The sequence below is a fragment of the Myxine glutinosa genome, chromosome 6 (genome assembly GCF_964187855.1).
Source record: "Myxine glutinosa chromosome 6, kmMyxGlut1.1, whole genome shotgun sequence".
NCBI lineage: Eukaryota > Metazoa > Chordata > Myxini > Myxiniformes > Myxinidae > Myxine > Myxine glutinosa.
Genome location: NC_136266.1, coordinates 58,977,904 through 59,005,330, shown reverse-complemented (window position 1 = coordinate 59,005,330; position 27,427 = coordinate 58,977,904). Strand labels below are relative to the sequence as shown.

The 27,427-nt window shown below is 43.7% G+C and overlaps 2 protein-coding genes across 3 annotated transcripts in view; one reads left to right on the top strand and one right to left on the bottom strand.

The window, feature by feature from the left end:
• The window catches only part of LOC137429827 (protein FAM219A), a 36,534-nt gene extending 23,272 nt beyond the window's left edge, over positions 1-13,262 (bottom strand). The window contains exons 1-2 of one of the 2 annotated variants that reach the window (XM_068120115.2): positions 13,069-13,262; positions 4,683-4,761 (exon numbers count right to left, since the gene is read on the bottom strand). In XM_068120115.2, the coding sequence (XP_067976216.1) occupies positions 4,683-4,761; positions 13,069-13,125 (136 nt within the window). In that variant the 5' untranslated portion in view covers positions 13,126-13,262. The remainder of the gene's footprint in view (positions 1-4,682; positions 4,762-13,068) is intronic. The other variant, XM_068120114.2, reaches the window with a different exon arrangement.
• A 1,132-nt stretch (positions 13,263-14,394) lies between these two features.
• LOC137429838 (FERM domain-containing protein 5) overlaps positions 14,395-27,427 on the top strand; it is a 76,391-nt gene continuing 63,358 nt past the window's right edge. The window contains exon 1 of the mRNA XM_068120134.2: positions 14,395-14,718. Coding sequence (XP_067976235.1) covers positions 14,431-14,718 — 288 coding nt within the window. The 5' untranslated portion in view covers positions 14,395-14,430. The remainder of the gene's footprint in view (positions 14,719-27,427) is intronic.

Below are 27,427 nucleotides of genomic sequence, written 5' to 3'. Positions count from 1 at the left end.
CCCAACCCACATCACCTCCATCTTTTCCATGCTCATTTTCAGCTCATGTTTCTCAAATGCCTGCTTCCACTCCCCCAGTACTTCCTGCATCTCCCACCCACTCCACCACAATAGCAAGATCGTCCACATACAATATCCTCCCCAGAATACGTCTCATATTTACTTTCCTGCTTACCAGCTCCATCACCATGATAAACAGGAGTGGGCTGAGAGCACTTCCCTGCTTCAAACCGATGTACATTGAACTCCTCTGACATCCAAGGAGCAACCAAAACTCTTCCCATCGTTCCCTTGTACATCCCTTCCACCAACCTAACTTCTGCTTCTGGTACTCCCATCCATCTCAGTGTCGCAATCACCATCGCTCTCAGGACAGTGTCGTAGGCCTTCTCCAGATCAGATTCACAAATTCCAATGCCATTTCACCTTACACCTCCAACCTCTTCTCCATCAGCTGTCTCAGCATGAACATTCCATCTGTCATTCCCCTAGCCTATCTGACCACCCTGCTGCTCTTGGCCGATCTCCTTCTTTCCTTATTTTCTTTGAACTGACATGAACCTTTCCTTATTCTCCGGTCCAGAAACCTGTTCAGCACCTACATGACATGACCAAAGAGTGCAATGCTCCTGTACTTCCCCGGATCTTGAACGTCACCCTTCCCCTTCCATATCGGCACAATTAACCCTGTCCTCCACTCCTCCGGGATTGACCCATCTCTCATAAATACATTCAACAACCTCTTCGTCCACCTGACTCCGACTTCTCCCGCTGCAATTATCATCTCTCAACACACCTCATCAATGCCTGGTGCCCTTCCCTTTTTATCCCCTTCAATGCCGCCCAGAAATTCGCTTCCGTGATCGCCACAAAGTCCACTTTCCGCTCCACATCACTGTTGCTTCCTTCTTGATTCAACCTCTGTTTAAAATATCCTTCCCACACTTTCAATAGTGCACCCTTCTCTGTCACTAGCCTCCCGCCTCCATCCTTAATCCTCCCCCCCCCCCCCCCCCCCGCCACCATCATGTCCTTGCTATCCTCATCCCTGTCACGAGCCAATTTATAAATCATCTTACTCCCACCATCCTCTTCCAACTTGTACACCTCATCTTCCATATCATTTTCACCTTATGCACAGCTCTCCTTGCTGCTTTCTTCCTCTGCCCATACAAGTGCAGTAACCCTGCATCTGGCTGCTTCCCTCTATCCTTGATCTTCTCTATCCTCTTCCAAACCTCCTTTTCACTAACTTCTTTCGCTACATCCTCCATCCACAATACCTGGTTTCTATCCCTCGATGATGCACCCATTCCTGACATCTTTCCACACAAAACTTCTGCAATTCCCCTGAACGCCTCTCCGTACTTCTTTCCACTTCTTCTCCAAACCTTACATCTCGAATGCATGGAACAAGGAGGCTTTTCTTGCTAAACACTCTCCAGCATGGACTTGTCTATAAAACTAAGAATCAATCATTAAGAAGTGGAAGGTGTATGGTACCAAGACCCTGCTCAAGACCCTGCCTAGATCAGGCCGTTTCTCCAAACTGGATGATGAAACAAGTATGAGACTGATCAGAGGCCACCAAGAGGCCAAAGGCAACTTTGATAGAGCTACAGGCATTTATGGCAAAGACTGGTCATTGTGTGCATGTGACAACAATATCCAAAGCACTCCACAAGTCTGGCCTGTACGGTAGGGTGGCAAGAAGGAAGCCATTACTCAAAAAAGAGCCCCATTTGAGGTATGAAAAAAACCATTCTGGAGATTCTGAAGCCATGTGGCAAAAAGTTTTTTGTTCTGACGAAACAAAGATGGAACCTTTTGGCATAAATGTAAAACATTACATTTGGTACAAACCCAACATAGCACTATTATGACACAAACCCAACATAACATAGCCTTACTATTACCCATCTCCGACCTTGTTGGAGGGCGATAAAAAGGAAAATATATCACACTAAAACATGCCAATATTAGTCCAGGTCAACTTTGAATACAAGGGGATTGTAGGAGTAAAAAGGGGGCGAGGAGGTGAAACCACACTTTTTATAAAGGGGAGAGAGAGCATAACCAGAATATTGTTGTGGTTTTGAGAATAAAGGATAACCCCCCTCGTAGGTAGACGCACCACAACATGTAGCCTCGCTGTAGTCCAGTTATCTCTTAGTAAATGTAAGCGTAGTCTCATTTCCTGTGTTAGTTTTGCGTTGAGCAGGCCAGTAAGTGTAGGCCTCGATTAGGCTGGAATACCATGTGCTCGGCCTGAACAAGTCTGGCAAGGCCGAAGGGAGGAGCTGCAGGGGGAGTGGCCGGTAAGCAACGAGCTGCCAATCAGAGCTTGAGGGGAGTGGCTCACCACGGCGACGGGAGGAGGGGCATGGAACATTCGGGTAAGGCCGGGGCGGAGTCATAAAACCCTGCCCTGGGCCCCCCGCCTCAGTTGAGTTGAGTCGGAGCCCCTGTGAGAGTCAGAATCCACAGAACGCACAAGGACAAGAGAGAGCCGAAGTCAGAGATCGTCAGAACCGCAGCAGAACGAGTGGATTGAATTGTTTGTAATAGCCTCGTTGTACACAAACTCTCCCCGTGCCCTGTGCCCTGCGGCTGTATTAATCGCGCTTGTGGAGACGATCCATCCCGGAGCCACCTACGCCGACGATCCTCCTACCTGGGCTTCCGGCATACGTGCCGTGACCACCAGAGGGCCACGCCGGGCGAGCTGTCCCGGAGCGACCGACGGCAAGGCGCGTTTGGCGCGCGAACTTCCTTCCTTCTTTTTCCCCACGTGAGTGAGTGGGCCCTTTGTCTGGGAAAAAGTTAAGGGGCTTAACCCCCCTCTGTAAGCCGACGGGCTTCGGGAGATCCGCAACAATATTGTTGCTGTTTTGAGAACCCACACTTGTAAATATGACATCATTAAAGGTTAAAGGTAGCACCCCATAGATAGGCCACAAGCAACACGTAGGTCACCATAGGACACCAGTTATTTCTTAGTATGTGTTACATAAGGCCATTTTCCAATAGTTGAATCTGCGTTGCGTCAATCAAATAAGAGTAGGCCCTTTCGTTCATTTTGCAGCCTCCCTCCAAGCGACGCCATTAAGCGCGCTCCCCAGTCGGTGCCCCATGGCCCCTCCCAATTTGGTACGCTGCTTGGCCAGCAGCAGCAGCCTTCGCTGCCCGTGAGCTTGCTCAAAGCCACCATAAGCCACGAGGTGAAGCGCGGAAAAAGGGGGTGGAGCGCCAGGGAGGAGGTGTGGCCACGTCACCCAGCCGTCAGGGCGGGGCCGGTAAGCAAGCACCAGCCAACCAGGGCTGAAGTGACATCGCCGACAGGCGTGGCTTTTGGGCTCGCGGAGCGATCGCTGCTTGAGTTATAAAAGCGCGAACGCAAAGCCCTTTCACAGGACTTATACGGCAGCGCTCGTGAAAGAGGACTTGGAGGACTTGTTGGAGGCGCGCTTGTTAAAGAGGACTGGTTGGAAATGCGCATTGAGAAGGACTTATGAGAAGCATTGGTGTTGAAAGAGCTTGTTGGAAGTGCGCTTGTGAAAGGACTCTTGTTGGAACCTTGTGCTAAAGCAGGACAGTGGAGAGAGGGGGCGTTTGGCACGAGTGTGCACTTATTACATAGGCCGCTAAGACACCAGCCTTCCCCCCGTTATATAATTGTCCGTTCGCGTTCCACTACACGCGGAGCTGCCTGCCGGGTTTCGTCCGTTGGACCGGAGCCTGGACCGGAGCTGGGCTGGAGCCTGGACACGCTGGTGACCATCTACAATCTCCGTGTGAGTGTGTATGTGAGACGGGCCCGTTTGTCCTGGGGTATTAAGAATAAGACTGTTTAAGGCTGCCCTGTGTGCTTCTTCTTCCTCTTCCTATCCTGTACATTTCTTTCATTTCCTCTTCTCCTTGTACATTTATAATAAATTGCTTGTTCTTCCTATTTTTTGGGTTTTTTCTCCATCCGATCGCATCAGTCTTTTCTCCATTGGGTAAACGTGGCACGATTGGAACCGCCATAATCGGGTTTAGTCCTTGCTAACGGCCCGAATCGCGGCTCACTTCGCTCGGCGTGTCCACTAACGCCGTGGTTCGGGCGGGAGTTATTTCCCTGCTTCGCGGTCGGTGTTAGTAATTAGGTATTAGGACTAAGTTGACCAATAACCCTACCTAATACTGACCGGAAGGAGCATATAACTTCTAGGACTCACGTCAGCCAGATAAAAGGACAAGGGGATTAACCCCCCCTTGATAAGGGGAGAGCTGACGTCGGAGATCCGCAACAATATATATATATATATAATATATATAAGGAATACATATGGTGCTGTGCAAAATATTTCAGACACCATCATTTGCTCCAGGAAGGAACGCGTATCAAAATGAGCAGCAAAACAAAACCTATTCAATAAACTTCCGGGCTGGTCCATGCAATAGCATCAGCACATAGGGGAGGGATCCTTCATGGGTAAATTGCGTAATTGATCAATGTCAAGGGGAAAGGGTGGAGAGGGAGATATAAACTTTAAAACTGAATAAATAAAATAAAACAAAACAATAAGATAGATACAAAACTCAAAAAAGGGCTAAAATATGCCAAATGAAAACAGTCCACCATATCTTCCAATTCCAATGAAACAGCTATATACTCGAGTGTTATTACCAACACCTACCGGCCATGTTGGTGACGGGGACATTTTGCCCATCCACAGATCCCACGCTGTCTTCACTAACTGCTGACTCCTCAGAGTCCTGTAAATATCAAGTCAGTTAAATCAAATCAAAGCCTCAATTTCATCATAAACAATGATATAAGCCATAAATTCCTCATATAAACGCTTCCCCTTGCAGGTTGTTGTTACACGACCTCAGCAAGGTCCCGCTCACAACACTCACAAAGTAGATCACAGTGCCAACTTGCAAGTTATCAGGGTTACTATATTTACCGACCGTACTTCTCTATACTTGGTTTACCTCATTTTTCACATACGATTAACACAACATATTCCAAGCAGAAAATAACACTCCAACAGCACAAATCATCCCCGGATTGTACACAAAAGCTCGTGGAAGAGCAGGTATTAGTACACTGAACGGATCAGACCAGAGCAGGACAAAATGAACAGTTGATAGAGGGAAACATCAACAGCAGAGTTGAAGGCCCAGATTGAGGGAGACTTGGACAAACAATGGGTGTGGGGAGGAATGAGGGGCAGGGGAGGATGCAAGATGGATGGATACAGAAGGAAACTCAGGAGGGAAAACTGGAAAAACAGAAGGAAACTCAGGAGGAAAAACTTGGTCATTGGCATAGAAATCTCGGCAGAATTCAGCCAGATTGGCCGAACTTCACAGAATCTACCAACATGAATCAACAGATAAGCATCACCACACGTGGCAAGTTGGAGGTCACATAAAACGAGTTGGTAGGAATCGAAAGCGGATATTTATTTTGTTTATTTATTAGACAAGATCGGACCTCAGAAGTGAAGTGATACTGCGCACGGAATCCTTCGGTGAAGGAAAGTTCATGACGTCACACAGCCAATTGATTAGAGTGATACTTTGCATATCGGCTACAGGTCTATCAGTCTGTGTCAATCATTGCGAGTGAAATAGAAGTGAAACATTAACAAGGAAACTTGATGCAGGAGGATGCTTGACTTGATTTGGCCCATTATACCTGTGCCAAAATATTGCACTTTTTAAATTGATTGTATTTTCCATTCAATAACTGTTTTCACAATACCAAGTCGGGTCTGCGGGTTTTCAGAAACAAAACGGGACAAATCCGTGAATGTTCAATCTATCATGACGCCCGAAACACGACCAAGTCTCGCCAAATTTGAGATGCTTCCAAGAACTCGGCCTCCCGTAGAATCAGGTCCCAAAAATACATAGTCATGTGAAAAAGTAAGTACACCCCATGTAAAGTTTTGACGTTTTCAACATATTTCAACATACAGCTATTTGATCTTCATTTCAACAATATTGATAGATAAAGGTGATATAATATAACAAATATCATGAAACATTTACATTTTGTCCATTGTATAATTGTATAATTTAAATAAACATAAATGCAAATTTCACGTGTGGAAAAAGTAAGTACACCCCTACATTTATCACGACTTCAAATACCTAAAATTACAATCAGGTGCACCAGCTCAGGTGCAAATGATTAGAACATCATTAGAGAGGATCTTGGAGGAACCTGTCTTATTTAAACCTCAGACATTTAGTTTGGTTTGCTCTGTTGTTGAAGTGTGTGGCGTCACCATGCCGAGATCAAAAGAGCTCTCGGAGGCCTTCAGAAAGAAGGTTATAGATGCCTACACGTCTGGGAAGGGATTTAAAAAGATCTCCAAACAATTTGAAATCAATCATTCGACTGTCCGGAAGATAATCTACAAGTGGAGAAGATTCCAAACAACTGCCATCTTGTTCAGGCCAGGCCGCCCCAGCAAGTTCAGCCCGAGAGCAGACCGCAAGATGCTGAAAGAAGTCTCCAAGAACCCCAGAATGTCATCACGGGAGCTACAGGTAGCTCTTGCCACTGTTGATGTCAAAGTGCACGAGTCTACCATTAGAAAGAGGCTGCACAAATTTGATCTACATGGGAGGTGTGCCAGGAGGAAACCTTTGCTGTCCAGAAAGAACATCAGGGCAAGACTAAAGTTTGCCAATGAACACCTAGGCAAAGACCAGCACTTCTGGAACAATGTGCTCTGGACAGATGAGTCATAGGTAGAGCTATTTGGCCACAGTACCAGAAGACATGTTTGGCGAAAACCAAAGACAGCATTTTACCACAAGAACCTGATACCAACTGTAAAGCATGGTGGTGGAAATATTATGGTTTGGGGCAGCTTTGCTGCATCAGGGCCTGGGCAGCTCACCATCATAGAATCCACTATGAATTCATTAGACCAGAGGGTGCTTGAGGATAATGCGAGGCCATCTGTCGGAAAGTTGAAGCTCAACCGAAGGTGGACCTTGCAACATGACAATGACCCTAAACATACCAGTAAATCCACCAAGGAATGGCTGAAAAGAAAGAAATGGAGGGTTCTGGAATGGCCACGTCAAAGCGCAGATATAAATCCCATCAAGATGTTGTGGGGGGATTTGAAACGAGCTGTGCATGCAAGAAACCCCTCAAACATCACACAGCTGAAAGAATTCTGCATGGAGGAGTGGGCAAAAATTTCTCCCAGTCGATGTCAGAGACTGGTAGACAGTTATAAGAAACGCCTACTTGAGGTTGTTTCTGCCAAAGGGGGCAATACCACCTATTAGAGCCAAGGGTGTACTTACTTTTTCCACATGCGAAATTTGCATTTATGTTTATTTAAATTATACAATGGACTACAAAATGTAAATGTTTCATGATATTTGTTATATTATAATCACCTTTATCTATCAATATTGTTGAAATGAAGATCAAATAGCTGTATGTTGAAATATGTTGAAAAAGTCAAAACTTTACATGGGGTGTACTTACCTTTTCACGTGACTGTATACATGAACTTGTATTCTCGGTTTGTGGGAGAACTCGGCCACAGATGGCACGTTTACATTTTCGCTCTGGAAATCTTGGAACGGTCTCATCTAAACTCTGATAGTTAAGAAATATCATCAATATTATGTCCAATAATAGAGTACAGTTGGTAACATTTGTTGGCAGGAATGTAGCCCATGCCATTGGGTATCTGTCATGAATGACGTACAAAACTAGAACGGCACTCAGTAGAGAGCATACCTCTGCCAGTTGAACAGTTTACGTTCTGTATCTCAGAGTAGACCAGAAAATCACAATAAAGAATCACATTTAATCAAAATCATCCATCCACAACTTTTTGAGATATCCTGCTATATTTCGTTTTTGGCCGTATCTCCCAATGGTGAAGAATAACTTAAAAAATTATACTATCCGGATCCGGATATTCACCAAAATTGAATCGATTCTTCCTTGTCACAAGCACAACCTGCCCACCAAGTTTTGTCCAAATCCATCTATAAGTTTTTGAGATATCCTGCTATATGTTGGTTTTAGCCCTATCACTCAATGGTAAAGAATCACTTAAAAAATTAAATAATCCTCATATCCAAATCCATATTCAGATTTTCCCCAAAATCGAATAGATTAGTCCTTGTCACACGCACAAACTCTCCACCAAGTTTCGTCGAAATCTGTCCACAACCTTTTGAGATATCCTGCTATGTATCGTTTTTGGCCCTATCTCCCAATGGTGAAGAATCACTTGATAAATTCTACAAGCCGGATCCGAATCCGGATCTTCACCAAAATCTAATCATTTCGTCCTTGTCACATACGCTAAATCTCTGCCAAATTTCGTCCGAATCTGCCCACAACGTTTTGAGATATCTTGTTCACAAACAGACAGACAGAGACAAGGGTGAAAACATAACCTCCATCCACCTTTGGTGGCGGAGGTAATGACACTTACACAATCGCAATAACGCATACACTCAGACTATTTAAATAAAAAAAAGTTAAATAGCAATAAGCATCACAAACATTCTCAGTATAGAGTAAAAGATTATTTTCGCTGTAATTACACTCCCATCACTCTCCTCACAAACTTCAGGAATGTGATATGTTGCTCTCCGAAGATTTTCAAATAGGATGGTCTGATAAACGTATATTAAACATCTGCTGTTGTCGATTTGCATGCAGCTTATGGCCTCCGGTTGCATCATTTCTGATGCCAAGCGAGCGAGCCTCCACGGACCATGACACGGCCAAAACATTCCCTGCTCAACAAGAAAGGGTACCTGCAAGAGCAGGTCTTCAATGCAGGTGAGTACTGGAGAATTTTTTTTTTCCAGCTTGAAGCAAGAGGACATCATCGGGGTTTAAGGTCACGAAGGACCGGGTATCTCTTCTCTGCACAAACATAAAAGGGGACTGCATGGCGAAGCCCATGATGCTGTACCTTTCTCTGAACCAGCGTGCTTTCATGGGCAAAAACAAACATAAAATGCCAATGTTTTAGAGGGCCAACAGGAAGGCATGGGTGAGGGCAGAAATTTTCATGTAATGGTTCCATAACCGTTTTGTCCATCAGTTGGAGAGGTGCTTGGCGAAACAAAACCTTGAGTTCAAGGTTCTCCTGCTCATCGACAATGCTCCTGGCCACCCCGGGGACCTTAAGGTGGCTCACCCTAATATCGCAGTGATCTTCCTGCCACCTGATACTACCTCCCTGATCCAGCCACTTGACAAAAGGGTAATCTCCACTTTTAAAAACATATTACACCCGCCATACATTTCGCCACATTTTGGATGCGATGGAGGCCCAGAGCCCAGAAGCTCAGGCAGTGTTGGAAAGAGCTCAACATAGCCTATTGCATCGGCATCATCAAGGAGTCGCTGGACAAGGAGAGAGCCTCCACCAACAATGGCTGATGGCAAAACCTGTGGTCACAGCAGTGAAAAACTTCACAAGCTTTCCCGACAACACGGTGAAGAATGAAATTGCCGGGTTGCCACGGAATGTGGGAGGACAAGGCGTTGACTACATGGAGCCTGAAGAGTTTGAGGATCTTATCACCTCACATGCCGACAAGCTCATTGAAGAGGAGTTGGACGCCATGACCAAGGTTCCTGAGGAAGAGGAGGAGACAGGCAATGACGAGGACGAAGAGATGCCAAGGTCCAACATCATGGTCAAGATCCTGGGTGAGGTGCTGCAGGACATGCGGGTAACTGCTGACAGGGTGCAAGAAGCCGACCCGGTCATGGAGTGTTACCTCAAGTTTAAGAGGGGGTTGGATGACATGATGCTCCCATACAAAGCTGCACTGAAACCTGCAGCAATCTGCCAGGCAGTTCTCCATCACACTTTTTTTTCTTTTTCGACACATACCTATGTTCTGGTCTCCACCTCAACAGTTTCAACACCCTCGCCTGCTTGTCCTGCCTCCTCCTCAGTGCACGACTCATCAGAACCCTCACCTGGGTCGTCTTCAGGGGAGTTCGAGGAGTTCATTGGAATTTAATTATTCATCATTATTATCATCATCATCATTTGAAAAGTTGCAGGTGCTTGTAAAATAACAAGACTGGAAGTCCAACAGCGGCGTAGCCGGGCTTGTTTGATACTTTAGTTGAAGAGGTTTGTAGGACCTGGGTGGGGATACCAGTTAGCAAATAATGTAGGGATTACATTTTTTTGAAGTACATACTGTAAATCTCTAAGCTGTCTGCCACCATGGAAGTGAATAGATTGCATTGAGACACTGGTTTATTACCCTCGCCAGAGGGTATTGCATTTGAGTCTGTTTATCTGTCTGTTTGTTTATTTGTCCGCACAGAATAAATATCATTTTCTCTGCAAACTTTGGTTCGATTGACAGAAAATGTTCACCATAGGTGCATCTCTTGTAGAATTTCAAATGGTAATGATGTCATATGCCACATCTACGGGCGCCATCTTGGAAAAACTGAAAAACTTTGTGCCTGTATATCTCTGAAAGCACTGCACAGCCAAAACGGAGACATGGCTCATTTTAAAGAACTCTCCATGGGGAATAACATATGTTAATGATGATGTCATGGGTGCCTCCAATATGACGTAATAATTCGACAAGTACAACACCTATCCGATCATTGTGAATTTTTTTTCTCAGCAACTGTTGGTCTGATGGGCACATTTTCACCAAAGGAGCGCCTCCTCCTGTAGAATATTTAATGATAATCATGACGTCATAGGTCATGTGGTACAGGCCCCATCTTGGAAAAACCGAAATATGTTGCACCTCTGTATCTCCAAAACCGCTGCATGGAAAAAATTGAAACATGGCTCATTGTAAAGAACTCCATATGGGGAATAGGTGTTATAAACAATGACGTCATTGGTGCCATAATTATGACGTCATAATTCGACAGGGACAACGTTTAGGCTGATCAGTTTGAAATGTATCGAGTGTGATCTATGCAACATTTATATTAGAGAATATAAATTTATGATGTTATCGCTCACATGGTCTGGAAACAATATTGGATCAAAGAAAAAAAAAAATGTTCAAAAACAGAAGAGTTAGCTCACAACAAGTTGACTGCGCAGGGTAAGTATTCTATGAATACCATCCAGTTTTAACAATCGGTTTGTTTGTGTTTCACACTGAATGAAAAACGAAAAAGGTAGAGCATGCAGATTGTGATGTATGACAGGTTCGACGATATGTTCGACCTGAACGAAATTAGAATCAAAATGGCGGGGTGTGGTCAGCCATCGTACGCCGTAATGACATCACACACGTAATGACATCACATCACCCCTGTCATGTGACCAGATCCTCAGCTGTGATTGGTGTACGTTTTTGAGGGAAACACGCATACATACATACGGACAGAAACACTGTTCTTTACGGCTTTGCCCCACGGGCTACGCAGCAAAAATTTGAAATGGTACATGCTGTTGTCACCTCCATCACCGAAGGCAGATGGAGGTTATATTTTCCAGGAATGTATCCCCACGAATGTCGTGATCCAACTGTACTTGAACCTGTCAAGGCATCAAATCAATGATTTTTCTGAATGACAACTTGACCCAGTAATAAGAGGGTTCATCATGTACTGGCGAGGCAATTTGTAGTGTGGAACACATTTACTGCAGAGAGATGATGCCACATGCCATACGTTCAGATAGAGCCAGCCACCGCTACCTCCAAGGGACGGAAAGCGTTGCGGCTTCCGTCCTGGGTACCATAGATGCCCGACACGAAAGCCATCGATTGTGTCTGGAAACTTGGATCAAAGCTCTGCCAAGAAATACTCAAGAGCCACAACAAAATCTCGTTTTGGTTTTGCCAAAATTTGGCAAAATCAGGACCAGGTTGTAACACAGAACATCATCGATTAGATACCTTCATGGGTTCATGGCCAAAGGGAATGCCATCAGATACGAGATACTTACACATAGAGTCCATTTGATTGTGCTCGCTTCACAGATTGTTAAAATTAAGTTTGTTTACAACAACGTTTTAACTACTCAGGTGGTCTTCATCAAGCAACTTCATGTTTCAAAAAGGTCTCAACCGAATAAGAACCAGAATGCGTACAACCTTATTTATATTTGACACACGCAAACACGAGAGACAGAGGAGGAAAACATGAAAAACTAGAATGGCACTCAGTAGAGAGCATACCTCCGCTTGGTTGGCCATAATCACTCAATGGTGAAGAATCACTTAAAAAAAAAAAATTCTGATATCCGAATCCATATTCAGATCTTCACCAAAATCAGATCGAATCGAATCGATTTTTCCTTGTCACACACACAACCGGTCCAACAAGTTTCGTCCAAATCCATCTATAACGTGTTGAGATATCCTATGTATCATTTTTGGCCCCACTCCAAATGGTGAAGAATCACTTAATAAATTCTAGTAGCCGGATCCGAATCCGAATCCGGATCTTCACCAAAATCTAATCATTTCGTCCTTGTGACATACGCTACATCTCTGCCAAGTTTCATCCAAATCCATCCATATTTTTTTTAGATATCCTGCTATATGTTGGTGTTAGCCCTATCTCTCAATGGTGAAGAATCACTTAAAAAATTAAATAATTTTCATATCCGAATCCATATTCAGATCTTCACCAAAATTGAATCGATTAGTCCTCATCACATACACAACCGGTCCACCAAGTTTGGTCCAAATCCGTCCACAACTTTTTGAGATATCCTGCGATGTATCGTTTGTGGCCCGATCCCCCAATGGTGAAGAATCAATTTAAAAATTCTACTAGCTGGATCTGAATCCGGATCTTCACCAAAATCTAATCTTTTCGTCCTCGTCACACACAACCTGTCTGACAAATTTCGTCCAAATCTATCCATCCAAAACTTAAACGTTTTGAGATATCTTGTCCACAGACAGACAAACAAACACAGACAGACAGACAGGGGTGAAAACATAACCTCCATCCACCTTTGGTGGCGGAGGTAACAAATAGCCAAAGACCCAAGCAGCCGCAGACAAGAAGAGACCATTTATAGAACGAGAAACAAGGCCGACGAGCCTCACCGATTCTGAAGCGTCTGGCGGCGTTGGCGAAGCTTCGTACCGGTCACTGCCCTCCATATTTCCAGTAAGAATAGCCGGCCCTGACACGACCAGCAGAAAACACACACAGCCCTGTTAAACAATCCTTTTCACTCCCCAACAGCAAACGAAACGAATTGTGTCAAATGTAACGTTGCACTGTTCCGCTTTATTCCACAAAATAATTATTTCGTTTGGAATATTGCCGCAATTATTACGACAAGCAATGTAATATTATTAGTTTAATAACCGTTCAAATATATTTCAATTTTCGTTTCGCACTCTTTGACGACACGCGCAAGGACCATACTGTTTACTGATGCAATGCTATACACCTCAATGCGTCGCGTCTTCCCTCAGGAAATCGTTGAAGTGCTCGTTTTTTATTATTGACCGGAACAACTTTTCTTAACTACTGTAAGAAAACCTCAAAATTCTCGTGTTAATCATTATGCTGTTTTTCACTCAGATTTGTTACTCCGGACTCTTAATCAGTTGTATAAAATATATGGACGGACTTAGGCGGCAAAAGGAAACTGCAGGTGAAATGAGGATGTTAAGGCTGAATAAAACTTTGACAATAAACGATCGAAATCGTCTTCGATCAATAGACAATACAGACGGGTGTGGTAACATCGTTATTAAATAAAAAAAATAAAATAAAAAAGAACCGTTATCTCGCGTTAATCCTCTTCTTCTTCTTCTTCATTGGATCTATTGCTTTTTTTTCTTCATCTTCCTCTTATTCTTCTTCTTCATTGGATCTACTTCGGCATTTTTAAATTCATCTTCATCTTATTGTGTTTTGTTTTTTTCTTCACCTCCATCCTGAGGAAATACAATTCCGGTAATTGTTTTTGTTTGCCGCCTCCTAGTGGGAATCTTTGTAATAAAATCGCCCAATTGAAATTCCCAAGGGAATATAGGTAAACTGTGAGCAAATGAAGTGATGATTCGATATATTATGTTATGATTAAGCATAATTTATTTGTACGAAAATTATGCAGCTGGTGCTGGCTGCATCGTTTGATTTTCTAACGTCTAAAGGGAAACTTTTCGAGTTTACGAAGTAATTCTACATTATTCTATTTGTAGAATGCAGTGTATGTATGTTCGATTATGATATCAAACGATAATGGTTCCTGTATCCCTAAATTAATTATTCATGAGCCTATAGCTCTCGCTCTGTCTTAGCTCCTCCCTCTTTTCTCCTATTCTGAGTTGAACACCTCCTTTTCCCGCCTTAGCCACGCCTCCTTTCCCCGCCTTAGCCACGCCTTCTCGGGTTCTCGCTCAGACTCATTCGCTCCAATCCTGCGGTTTAGGAATCGGGCTCCTGAAGCAATGGATGATGCTTCAGCAAAACAGCCGGATTTGGAGCCTTCGCACGCGAAGACCGCTAAGACTCCAGTTCCAGCTCCGGAGCCTCCTAGAGCTCAAGCTGCACCTCCTGCTGCTCCTTCGGCACCTGCTCCATCCTCCTCCGAGTCTCGTCTCTGTTCCGATTCCTCGGCCCGAGTGCCCCGTTTAGCCGCGATGTTGCGTCTTCGCCTCGGGGTCCGGGTTCCTGCCCCCGACGTACAGTGTCTCGTGAGACTGCTCGATGGCACGGAGCTCACGTGCAACACTCAGGTACGTGCACGAACAGCTGTTTTAGGGACGCACAGGTAGTTCCGTTGTGTGTCCTTCGTTATTCGGGGTAATCAACATGATGGGCCGAAACCCTTTTAATTATAATAATTAATGTAATATGTATTATTGTTGTCATTATCGATTCTTTAAACCTGGTGTTGGCTTAACGAATAAAGTGGATAACTTAAGATCTTATTCTTAGGGTCTTGGGTTTGAGCCCATATGGGGCTGTTAAATAGCACCAGGTGGGTTGATTGAGCCTGTCATCGTTCCGAGGTCGGCAAAATGAGCACTGTACGAGCTAACTGGTAATATGGGGCACTGCATCAGCGGCACTGCCACGCTTCCAGAAAAATGATGCAACCAGCAGCCACAGGCTGCATACAAAACAACATTGGTTTTTGTGGAGGTTTCCTCCACTTGAGCTGTTATTTGTTAATTTCGTCTGTACTGGACACAATGGGCCATCACACCTGTTCATAGATTGATGTAATTATTATTATTATTTTGTCAGATTTTTTGCACAAACCAAATGCAGACGTGCATCATGTATTACATTGTTTTATGTGTTTGTATAATACATACAATGTACTCGTACATTACAAAATTTCTGCCCTCCTTGACCGTGGACGTGGACGTGGACTCGATATCATCGTGAGCTCTTTCTGAGTTATCGACTGACGAGACCAAGAGAACGGAGGAAGTAGTGATAAATAATTGAGACGATGATGCCTCAATGTTTGAATGTTCAGTGTGTGTCGACTTGTTGTAAGCTTGCGGATGTGGTTTGTAATGGAAATTTCATTGCTTGCAGGAGATTCTTGTACTACCCCGCACAATATGATTACTGTGGCTTTGCTTGAGGATTTGCCCTTTGGGGGCTTAGCAACCATAATCTTAGTGGAAAATTTACAGTTCTTTGGATGTGTTTGTTAAGAGGGTACTACCCCTTCCTAAATGTATGCAGGAATTTTGTGGAAGGGTTGGTGGCCTGGTGGTGTTGTCTTCCGAATCACTGGCTTATAATGCAGGCAGCGGGTCAGATGGACCCTAGCTCTACCCAGGTTCAAATCCCATATGCTCGTCTATTATCTACTATAATATCCTTGTAATTTATGTTTCGGGTATACTGATATCCAGGAATGTGATTATGTACAAGCTCATCCATGAGTGTTATTTTTGTGTACGAAGTTGAGGTTCGTGGAAGAGCTAGAACACAGAACAGTGGAAAGTTGGGAATACACAGCAATAAGGTAGAGGGACACCGACGAAGAAAGGGAGCAAGAGGGAGGGTGGAGGACGTGGGGTGAACAAGCTGGGTCCAAGCTCAAACAAAGAATAAGATGAAGGGAAACCGAGAATGAAACGGCAATATAAGAAACATAAAGGGAGGGGGTGAGGGAGGGTCAAAGTAACCTGGAAAGAGAGGGGGTGCGCTTGGTGAGGGTTATTGAGGGTAGAAAAGATCATCGGTTATGAATGACAGATGACCTGATGAGGAAGTGAACGGCTATCTTTGACATCCTAGAGGTAAGAATGAGATCGAGCTGACTGAGGAAGTTAGTTCCACAGGAAGAGGAAAGAGTTAAACAAATGAGTGGACATGAGCAGTAAACCTGGATTTTTGGAGTTTCACCAGAAGTGGTTTCTGCGATGCGTTATGTTTTGCATTGATACAAGGCTTCTTTCACCGGAGGGAAACATTGGATCAGCGTAAAACATTCAAAATTCAAGAGCATGATTGCTAAAATGCAATTTCTCAGCAGCGACATGTTTTCTTTTTGGAAGGTTGTGTGGGAGATTTCATATGGGTTTTGCAACCTTTTCATGCCCTTGTTATCCGAGTTTAACGATGAAAAAACCCTCGTACTAATCTCTCACTCCCGAACACGTGCCCATAAGATTTCAGGTGTATTTTTGGTGACATAAACCCCAAATCGTGTTTTAGTTATTCAGCAGCCTCCAAAAGTGTGTTCCTTTCCAGCAGCCTTAAACATATCCGCAACATGTTTCCGAGACGTGGTTGTTTGGTTGGTGAAACTACCCGGCGCCTCACAGACTTCTGGCTCCAAGACTTACAAGACAAACAATACAATTTTATGAAAGAATAATCATGAGTCTTCCAAGTTTTCAAATTGTATATCATCAAAAACTGCTTGTTAATCAGCACCAAGGACACTATAACATTGTTGACATTCCCTTTTTCATAAAGACATATCCTTCATGTCCTCTTCATCCATCCCAATATGCTGTATGGCATACCAGTAATTTTGCTCGTCATAATAACAGGATATTGATTAATATGTTTGGGTCACTTGGGATAAAGATAAGGTTTTTTGTTTTTTAAAAATCAATTTGCAATCCATCCTGTTTCTTTCTTAAATTAATTATTATATTTTTCTTTTCTCACTCCCAATTTTTTTTCCTCTTACACACGCCATGTAATCAGGCAATTTTAATAAATCAATATATTGTTAGGGTCACGTGTCTTCCACAACAGTCTTGCCACCTGCGATCAGCACTGCAGCAAATAATTATGAATAAATACTCCATCTCGCCCTACCAGGGATGTCGACGGGTTACATGGATAACCTATCACATGCACTTGGATAGAGAGAGAGAGAGAGAGAGAGAGAGAGAGAGAGAGAGAGAGAGAGAGAGAGAAAGAGAAAGAGAAAGAGAAAGAGAAAGAAAAAAAGAGAATATAGAGACAAAATAAACTAGGAGTTGATAAAAAATAGAATAGATGAGAGTGAAGCTCACGCATGCGGTGTGGGTCTTGGTTCTGTCCCGTTCTTGTGGCATCCTGCATGCTCCGCCCCCCCAGCACACATGCCTCCTCCCCCCCTCCACCCCCAGCCACCAGCACTTGTGCTACAGAGTTTTACTGCGAGCCACCGTACATCACCAAATCACACTCAGGCAGGGAAGGACAAGAGCTTCTGAACACAAGCTTAACAGTATCTCCTCAACAACAGCAATTACAACACTCATTCCAACATGCGCTTTGAAATAACTGTCCTAATCTATTCCCCATTTTACCCCTTAGGCCAGATCTCTAACTGTATATTTTGCTTATTTTTCATATTCAGTGGTTGCCCATCGACATTTGAGAACATAAGTTCATCATTCAATATCTTAACCTTTTCACGAAGGCCATTGAAAGAAGTTTGTTGTATCGGTGTGAGGTTTGCTATGCTTTTGCCATTTTAAAATACTAGGGCATGCCCGTACTATATATATGCCCGTACTATATATCTATCTAAAATTATATCCCCCCCCTCTATTTACATGAAATGGTTTGGTTCATTCGCAACGCCAAAGCGAACGGCGAACGGCTTGCGAGTACAGTGACAACCCCCCCCCTCTATTTACATGAATGGTTTGGTCCATTCGCAACGACCACAGAACCCCCCCCTCTATTTACATGAAATGGTTCGGTCCAAAGCGAACGGCTTCCGGAGTTTGGTAAAGAAATCGCCATCGCGTACACAAACGCGCAGGAAAGCGAATGAATCGCAAATTCGTTTTTATTAGTTTTAAAACATCGTTTAACGCCAACATAGCGCCAACATAGTTTGCAAACGTGAAATAAATGAATACGCTCTCAAATGTGCCATCCGAGGCAGAGTGTGTCCGCCACGTTCGGCACACGCGCTAGTTCGCTGCTCTCTGATTGGTTGAATCGTTTTTTGGACATCGCTCGGTAAGTAATTGTCCGATTAATATGAAACCTTGAAAAGGCACATCCTCGGGTCCCCAGCAATATACCTGGCAAGTTAAAAGTATATCGGACCCGTGGTTGTCGAGAAACAGCGGTCACAGACAAACAAACACACACACAGACAGACACACACACACACACACAGAGATTACTGGAATTATAGATAGATTAATCGTTAAGAAGAACCAGAACAATATAGTCTGGAACAGAATTTGTCTTTTCTAGTTGGTTATGGCAATTATTCTTCGTCACTCATTTTGTCTAATTTTGGCATTTCTTGCTTTGTCTTTTTACCAAACTCTCTCGGCACTTGATGTTCTTCATATCTTCTACAAGGGGGATATTCTGTTGCGGGCATTGGTGGTGAGCTATTCTTTTTGCAGGTGAGAAGCTGATGTTTGAGGCATTAACCTTTCCTCAGAGCAAAATAGGGAGACAGGTTTATTTGTCGGGTCGGAGTGAGTTAGAACTATATCGCCATTTATGGTGCACGTGGGATGGGAATGACTCATTTCGACGACTTTTGAGATCCGATGATGACTATCGTTGTTGATGACTACACCTTACAAAAGGGAGGCTCAGAGTTGCAACACCTGCCCTTGCATCAAGACAGCAACCTCAATCTCAGGACACCACCGCAGTGCTGCACACACACACACACACACACACACACACACACACACACACACACACACACACACACACACACACACACACACACACACACACACACACACACCTTTAGCTGCACCTCCATGAATGACATTACTTTGGTGATCACTTCTGTGAACACTTTATGTACGAATCACCAGCACAGACCTTTCCAAGCCACAGTTGCTCGACATTTATATTTTTCTGGACATTTGTGTGGTCACATGGCAGTCTCCAGTATTTTTCTCCATTTCAGCACCAAGGACAGTCAAAATTAAACAGACCAAAGCCTCGTCTTCAAAACGTGGAACATTAACTCCCACTGGGATTAATGAGCAGTTTTCATTCACCGAGACCTCACGTTTTTAAACTTGTTTTTTTACAACTTCATTTTTTTCCTGCTTTTATTTTATGTTGCCATAACTTATTCGATCTATTTTATTTCTCCTTGTTTTCCTATTCCATTTTTTTCTTTCCCCTCTTCCTTTTTAAGTGGTGAAGTCGCTTCAATATTTGGCTTTATCCTTCTATACGTCCATCCATCTATCAAAGTTGAAGAAGAAGAACTTTTCCAACCCACCGTATTTAATTATAATGGGTTATAAAGGGTAATTCTAAAATGTTCTAAAGTTGTAAGTATCTGGAAGTCCTGTAACTTGCATGGGTTGCACACATACTGCCAAACTGCAACACTTCCTCGGGACACAGGTGCGATTTTGTTTCTCCATTTTTTTATTATTACTATTTTTTATCGTTCTTTCCTTTTTTATTGTTTTTTTATTGATCTTATTTAATATTCTTTAATTTCTCCCTTGTCCCTTTCCCTTTTTTTTTTGGTGCCTTTTTGTCTCCCCACAAATTTCCTTTTTTATTGTTTTCTTATTATTCCCCCCCCACCCGCAGTCCTAGTCCCTTTGACATCGGACTCTTGAATCCCAATCCTCCCTTCCGTCAGGCTTAGCTCTGATATCTAGTCAAAATGAGTCACGATTCCACATCACATCACGTAGTGCTGCCAATATGGCCTAGAGGTACACACACACACACACACACACACACACACACACACACACACACACACACACACACACACACACACACACACACACACACACACACACACACACACACACACACACTTCTCTAAGCTGTCGAACCTGGGTTTGAATCCCAACTCAGTTATAAGCTGTCATCCTGGTTTTTCACAGGCAGGGTGATTCATAAATGTATTTGCCGCCCCTCGGATGGACGTTAAACAGGCATTCTGTCCGTTAGTGGATGTTAAATATACCCTGGTGTTCTTCACGAAAAGTACGCAAGCTATCGCTGGCAGGATCAACAAATTACAAATTCCTGCCCTAACCAGCAAGCTGGCATTGCATCAGCCACAGCCGTGCCCTCAGCCAATGATGCAATCCCGCAATGTGGTACTGCAGTTGAATCAAAAATTATATCACATGTTCTCTGATGTTAAAAAAGGCCATTTTCCCTGCTAGAGCGGGGATTAGCCTTGCGGGCCCCATGACTATCTTCTCCATTTTGCCCTATTTTCTGCATCTCCCTTTGTTAACCCCCTTGCCCGCATTTCTTCTTCCACCACGTTTACCAAAGTCTTTCTCAGCCTTCCCCGTCCTCTACTTCCTTCTACATTAATTTCCATCACTCTTCTCAACCAGTCACTTTCATCTTTCCTCAACACATGACCAAACCATCTCAACCTGTTTCTCTTCATAGCATCCATCACAGGCTCTATTCCCATCATCTTTCGCAATTCATCATTTGTCTTCCTCTCTCTCAACGATACTCCGCACATCCATCGAACCATTCGCATTTCCACCCTTTCCAGCCTTCGTTGTTGCTCGACGTTCATTACCCATGTCTCGCTCCCATAAATCATAACACTTCTCACACATGCAGCATACACCTTTCCCTTCAGCTTCAACGACACTCCCCTCCTCGTCAGCACGCCACTCAGTTCCCGAAACGTCTTCCATGCACATCTCACTTTAGCAACCGTTGCCGAGTCTGATCCACCTTCTCCATTCAGCATGTCTCCTAGGTAGCAAAATGTTTTGACACCTTCCAGCTTCACGCCATCTCCAATATTCAACTCAACATTTCCTCCATCTGCAGCTCCCTCTGTGCACACCTTAAACTTGGATGTAGCTGCCACACTGGTTAATGTCCCTCTCAAACCACTATATTTTTGATGAACCCACTCAGCGCACATTGTACATTGAATGGAATTCACTCTGACACCCTTCCTGCACACAGCACACGGCCACTTCCCAGTTCTTTCCACCTCACCACATGCTTTACCACTTGCCATCACCTTCATCTTTCCAATATTCACCTTCAGACCTTTTGCCTCCATACATTCCTTCCACTTGTTCATCTTATCCTTCAATCCATCGATACTCTCCCCAATCAACACCAGATCATCTGCATACAACAACTCCCACGGTAACCCCTCCTTTATGTTCCGAGCCAGCACCTCCATCACAGCTACAAATAGTAGTGGACTTGGTACCGACCCATGATGCACTCCCACCTTCACCTCAAACTCACCACTGTTCCCGTCCTTCATCCTTACAACTGTGCGCGCTCTCTCGTAGATTGCCATCACTACTCTGATCAACCATGCCTCCACTCCTAACTTCCTCAATGCCCATGTCACTACTGCGCATAGAACCCTATCGAATGATTTCTCCTGATCAGAGATATACTGTATAATATATATATATATATAATTATTTTGGGGGAGGTTGGGGGGGTGGAAGGGGGGAGGGTTTTGAGAGGCCCCTCCGTATATGGTGGGGGGTGAGGAGGACAAATTTACCTGTGCGAAGAGTGCTTCAATTTGCCTTGGAAAATAAGGACATTGCAATACCCTCCACCAGGTGGCGATATACGGCACATTTACATGTTGAATCTGTCATTATCATGGAGAATCTGAGTTTGGAGTTTGTAACTTAAAATAAATATGTGGCCGTGCAAAAGGAACAAAGCCACAGAGAGGCAATGGCATTTATATATATATATATACAGTGGAACCTTGACTTACGAGTGCCCCAACTTACGAGTTTTTCGAGATACGAGCCGTCGCTCGGGCGGTTTATTGCTTTGAGATGCGAGCCGAGATCCGAGTTACGAGCTTTCGCCACCCGGTCACGTGGTTATCTTGCCGTGCAAGTACAGTATCTCTGTCGTATAGCGCTGCATTTTTGTTTTCGCATGTTGGTTATTTTGAGTTTACGCCGCCAGGTGGGTTCTGGTCACGTGGTTATCTTGCCGTGCAAGTACAGTATCTCTGTCGTATAGCACTGCATTTTTGTTTTCGCATGTTGGTTATTTTGAGTTTACGCCACCAGGTGGGTTCTGGTCACGTGGTTATCTTGCCGTGCAAGTACAGTATCTCTGCCGTCAACTTGTTCAGAGTGCCGGCGATAGCTCGCCTTCTCTTTGTGGAAAACACGGTACTGAGAAGAAGAAGAGGATGATGTGCTTGGATATAAAACACGCAATCGTCGAAAAACATGAGCGAGGTGTCGAGGAGGACGTATATAACGGCAGAGGAGAAGAGCATGCCAGGCCACAACTTGTGGATATAAAACACGCAATCGTCGAAAAACATGAGCGAGGTGCCGAGGAGAACGTATATAACGGCAGAGGAGCAGAGCATGCCAGGCCACAACTTGTTCAGAGTGCCGGCGATAGCTCGCCTTCTCTTTGTGGAAAACACGGTACTGAGAAGAAGAAGAGGATGATGTGCTTGGATATAAAACACGCAATCGTCGAAAAACATGAGCGAGGTGTCGAGGAGGACGTATATAACGGCAGAGGAGAAGAGCATGCCAGGCCACAACTTGTGGATATAAAACACGCAATTGTCGTGTTTTATATAAAACTTGTGCTTGGATATAAAACACGCAATCGTCGAAAAACATGAGCGAGGTGCCGAGGAGGACGTATATAACGGCAGAGGAGAAGAGCATGCCAGGCCACAACTTGTTCAGAGTGCCGGCGATAGCTCGCCTTCTCTTTGTGGAAAACACGGTGAGATCCTTAACATCCAACAACTAATGGGACGCAAACGGGGCGCCCAGTTTAGCGGTACACACATTGATGAATCACCCTGCCTGTGATTCACCCATGACAGGTTATAGCTGGGTCGGGATTCAAACCCAGGCTGGACAGTTTAGACTTTAGAGTCAAGTGTGCGTACCTCCAGTCCAGGCCATCCTGCCAACTTGTATGCTGCATACAGGTGAAATATAAAGCGCGAGATATTTTTATATATACTGTATATTTTTTTAAAAATTGGTGTGGTTTTTGGCGGGCTGGAACGGATTAATAGCATTTCAATGCATTTCAATGGGGAAATTTGATTTGAGATACGAGCAATTTGAGTTACGAGCTCGGTCACAGAACGAATTAAACTCGTAAGTCAAGGTTCCACTGTATATATATATATATATATATATATATATATATATATATATATATATATATATATATATATATATATATATATATATATATATATATATATATATATATGTGTCAGAATTTTGAACGAGGTACAAATCCCCAAAAACACACATTGATTGCTTTAAACCTATATAACTTTGTCCCAAATGTTCTGAATTAGTACATTTAGGTGTCTTCTTGGAGAACACAATCACGGCTTTCAGAAAATGTATAGTTTTATGTACTTTTTATCAATCATCTACATGTTATAAGCCTCTGAACCTCAAAAAATGGTGAAAAAGGGCATTTTTTTAGTATTTCGTTACCCTTCAAAGCCATGCATTCATTATAAAAGCCTTTTTCAGATACTTTTCACAGCTGGAATAAAAGTAGATCTATATAACTACTCTACTGAATGTGTTTTTGTGTTACTCATGTCAGTTCCTGAGTCACAGCTACTCCTCATATAGGATGAAGCAGATGAACCGTAACGTAAGATATATTTATACACAAAGAATTAAGTTAAGCACCCCTACACAACGAATTAAGGTAAGCACCCCCTAATATATATTCTTTGTGTATATGTATACATTGGCATATATTCTAAGGTATGTGAGATCAAATAATGATTGGTATGACATTAGCAATTATCCATTGATGAAATTGAGTGATCAAAGTGAAAAAAAGTGATTGGTTGAGTCAGTGATCCGATCACGTGGGTCCTACACACGTTATTGACGCAAAGATCGCTAGAGGTCTTCTCAGAACAATGACTGTACGTTAGAAAACATAAACGTCATCCACACTGTCCGTGATGGACCTATAGCTCCATACTTAAATTGAGGTGAAAATATGCCTAAAATTCCCAAAAAATTTCACCTTAAATTATTCAGAATAAAATATTGAAAACGGCATGATTGTTGTGTTTTTATGTGACCATAATATCACTTCTCCAGAAAATATAGCAATATCATGGGTATATTACACTGTTTTGACGACAACAAACTTGTAATGTGCGAGGTTGTAAAAAAACGGGGGGGGTGCTTAACTTAATTCTTTGTGTATATATAAGCCCTGTTTTACACATATCAGGGTGTTCCATAGTTCTTCTTTAGGGCGCAACAAACAGCACTTATACGTATGTATTAATTCTGTAAAAATCATTGACCTCCTTTGTTTCTCTGAGACACAACAAGCTTGAGTGTGAATTTAGAAACCATAACGGTCTCTTACGTTACGCACCGGTCATGCACCCTGTAAGCCAGGTAAGTGCATATTGAAGTGAAATATACCATCAGACCATCACATTAGCTTGAATTCTATGCCATTTCAAAAGATCGGGACGCTCCTGGTGCGTTAAGTACGCAAAACTAGCCGAAACAGCATCTTCGGGAAGAAGAGGAAGGAATTCATATATCTTATTTTGGTCTCTTACGTTATGCTAACAAGGAAGGGAAACTTTGACCATGAATAAAAACGGAACCTCTGGGCCGATCGGTGTCAGTTTGGCTGTGTTTGATAGCCCAGGCTTAGGGCTTTAAGGATATCAAGGTGATTTTTAGCTATTCCAAAAAAAAAAAAAATTTGACCAAATGTACCTCGTTCAAAATTCTGACCCATATATATATATATATATATGTATATATATATATATATATATATATATATATGTATATATATTATTATATATATATATATTGTTGCGGATTTGAGAATCCTTTGTTTGTAAATACGGGTGCCGGTGGGGGAGATAGAAGGGGTAGAAGCGACCCAGGACCCCAGGGAAATGTATATGGGGGACAGAGAGGAGAGCAATGAGGATGTGGTTGCAGGGGTATCAGGTGCACAAGATGGCGCCCTCGCGCACGAGGTTTCAGGCGCACAAAATGGCGCCACGTGCGGTACCCGCGCCCGCTGCGCCAATGGGGGTGGTCCAAATGCAGGTCCTCATGGAGCAATTTATGGCACAAATGCAGGCGTCCCTGAACCTGCAGGGGGACAAATCAAGGGCGGAAATCAGAGCAATGAGGGACGAAGCGAGGGGTACCAGTGAGCAATTGGGGGCAATGAGGGATGAAGCGAGGGGTACCAGTGAGCAATTGAGAGACGGGTTAAGTAATATGGGAAATCAAATTGGGGGGCTAGGAAGCAAATTGGAGCGAATCGGTAAAGTTGGGGACAGAATGGGTGACCACATACAAAAATGTGGGGAGAGCGCACAAAAATGTGGGGAGACCATGGATCGCATGTTGGGCGAGAGGGTCCCAAGGGTGCACGATGAGGTAAAGCGGGTCGAGGAGCGCTGATTGAGCGAGGCGGAGAAAAGCGCGGGTAAAATGACGGGTATAGAGATCGCGACCCAGGGTATGGGGCAGCCAGCGACCGCTGAAGTAGAGGGAATTTTAATAAAGCCAGCGGTCGTCAAAGAAAAAGCAATAGTTAAAATCGGGCTTGTCGAGACCGGGGACTTAGAAGAGCAACAGTTGGAGGAGGGAATGGATAATGTACAAAGTCTGAATACACATCCTGATGCCGTACTTGCTAATCCTTATAAAGATTTGCAGGCGCGCATGGAGAGGAGGACCCCAAAGGTGAGTCGCGCTGTATATGGTGCTAAGAGGTTTTTCGGCAGAGTGTTTGGCGCGAAGAGAATTGTCGCGCGATTGGGGTCGATATGGCACCTGGGCGTTTGTGGAAGGTCCGTTGGGAGTGGTGTGAGTGGAAATGGTGCGCTTGTGAGGAAAAAGTGTGCGTCGGCGAGTGGGTGTGTTATAAAGTGTGGGAGTAAAACCGAGTGCGAGCGGGAAGGCACTTCGGAGTGCACGGAGTGTGACACGGAGAGTAAGGTGGTGGTGGAACATGTGCGAGAGTGTACACCTGAGTTGGTAGTGGCGCAGGTGCGAGAGGGCACATTGAAGCGCGTGATCGGGTGTGCAAAAGAGTGCACACCCATGGTTGTCACAGAGGATGTGACCGAGGAGCGGGTGCGAGGATGCACGCTTGGGATGAGTGTGCGAGGAAACACACCTGAGTTGGTTGTGGCGCGGGTGTGGGAGAGCCCATTGAAGCGCGTGAGTGGGTGGCTCGGCAAACAACATCCTTAACCGCGTACCGTAACAATATATATATATATATATATATATATATATATATATACACAGCAATACCCCAGCCTACGTCATTAATTGGTTCCATAAGTCGTGACGTAACTCGGTTTTTGACGTAAACCGGGCGTAATGCCTTAAAATGAAGACAAACACCGTAAAACTAGAGTAAATAACTCGCGAAAGTATATAACTATCGCTAAACCTTAAGGAACACTAAAAACACATTTTTGTCATATTTTTTAATGAGTAATGAACACAATTAATAAATGAATTTGTAAAGAATAATAAATAAAATTAATAAAATTCTGTTATTCACCTTAAACTTGGCGTCTCTTCTGAACACAAAAAACACATTTTAGCCATATTTTTTAAAGAGTAATGAACACTATATGCGGGGCTTCTTCGGCGACTCATCAAAACGAGTAGAGGCCTTGCATTTCTCGACATTAAGTAGGAACTGATCCAAAGTCCCTTGAATTGTGCGCTTCTTCTTCTCAGTTAAGATGGTCCTATACGGGAGAAAAAGGTCGTTGGTGCCATTCATTATTTTTGCGAAACGCTCGGCGTTTGGGTCTTGTGCCTCAAATATTGCAAGATACTTGGAGAGGTGATAAAAACCTTTCTGCATTTAGGCTACGGTGAATTTCCTTGGCTCTGGTTCTGGAAGCTCATCCTCTTCGCGGCGCTCTTCCTTCAACGCCATTGTCCTCATTAGTTAAAGGCTGCTTGTCTGCCTCGATCAAACCGTCGAAATCTT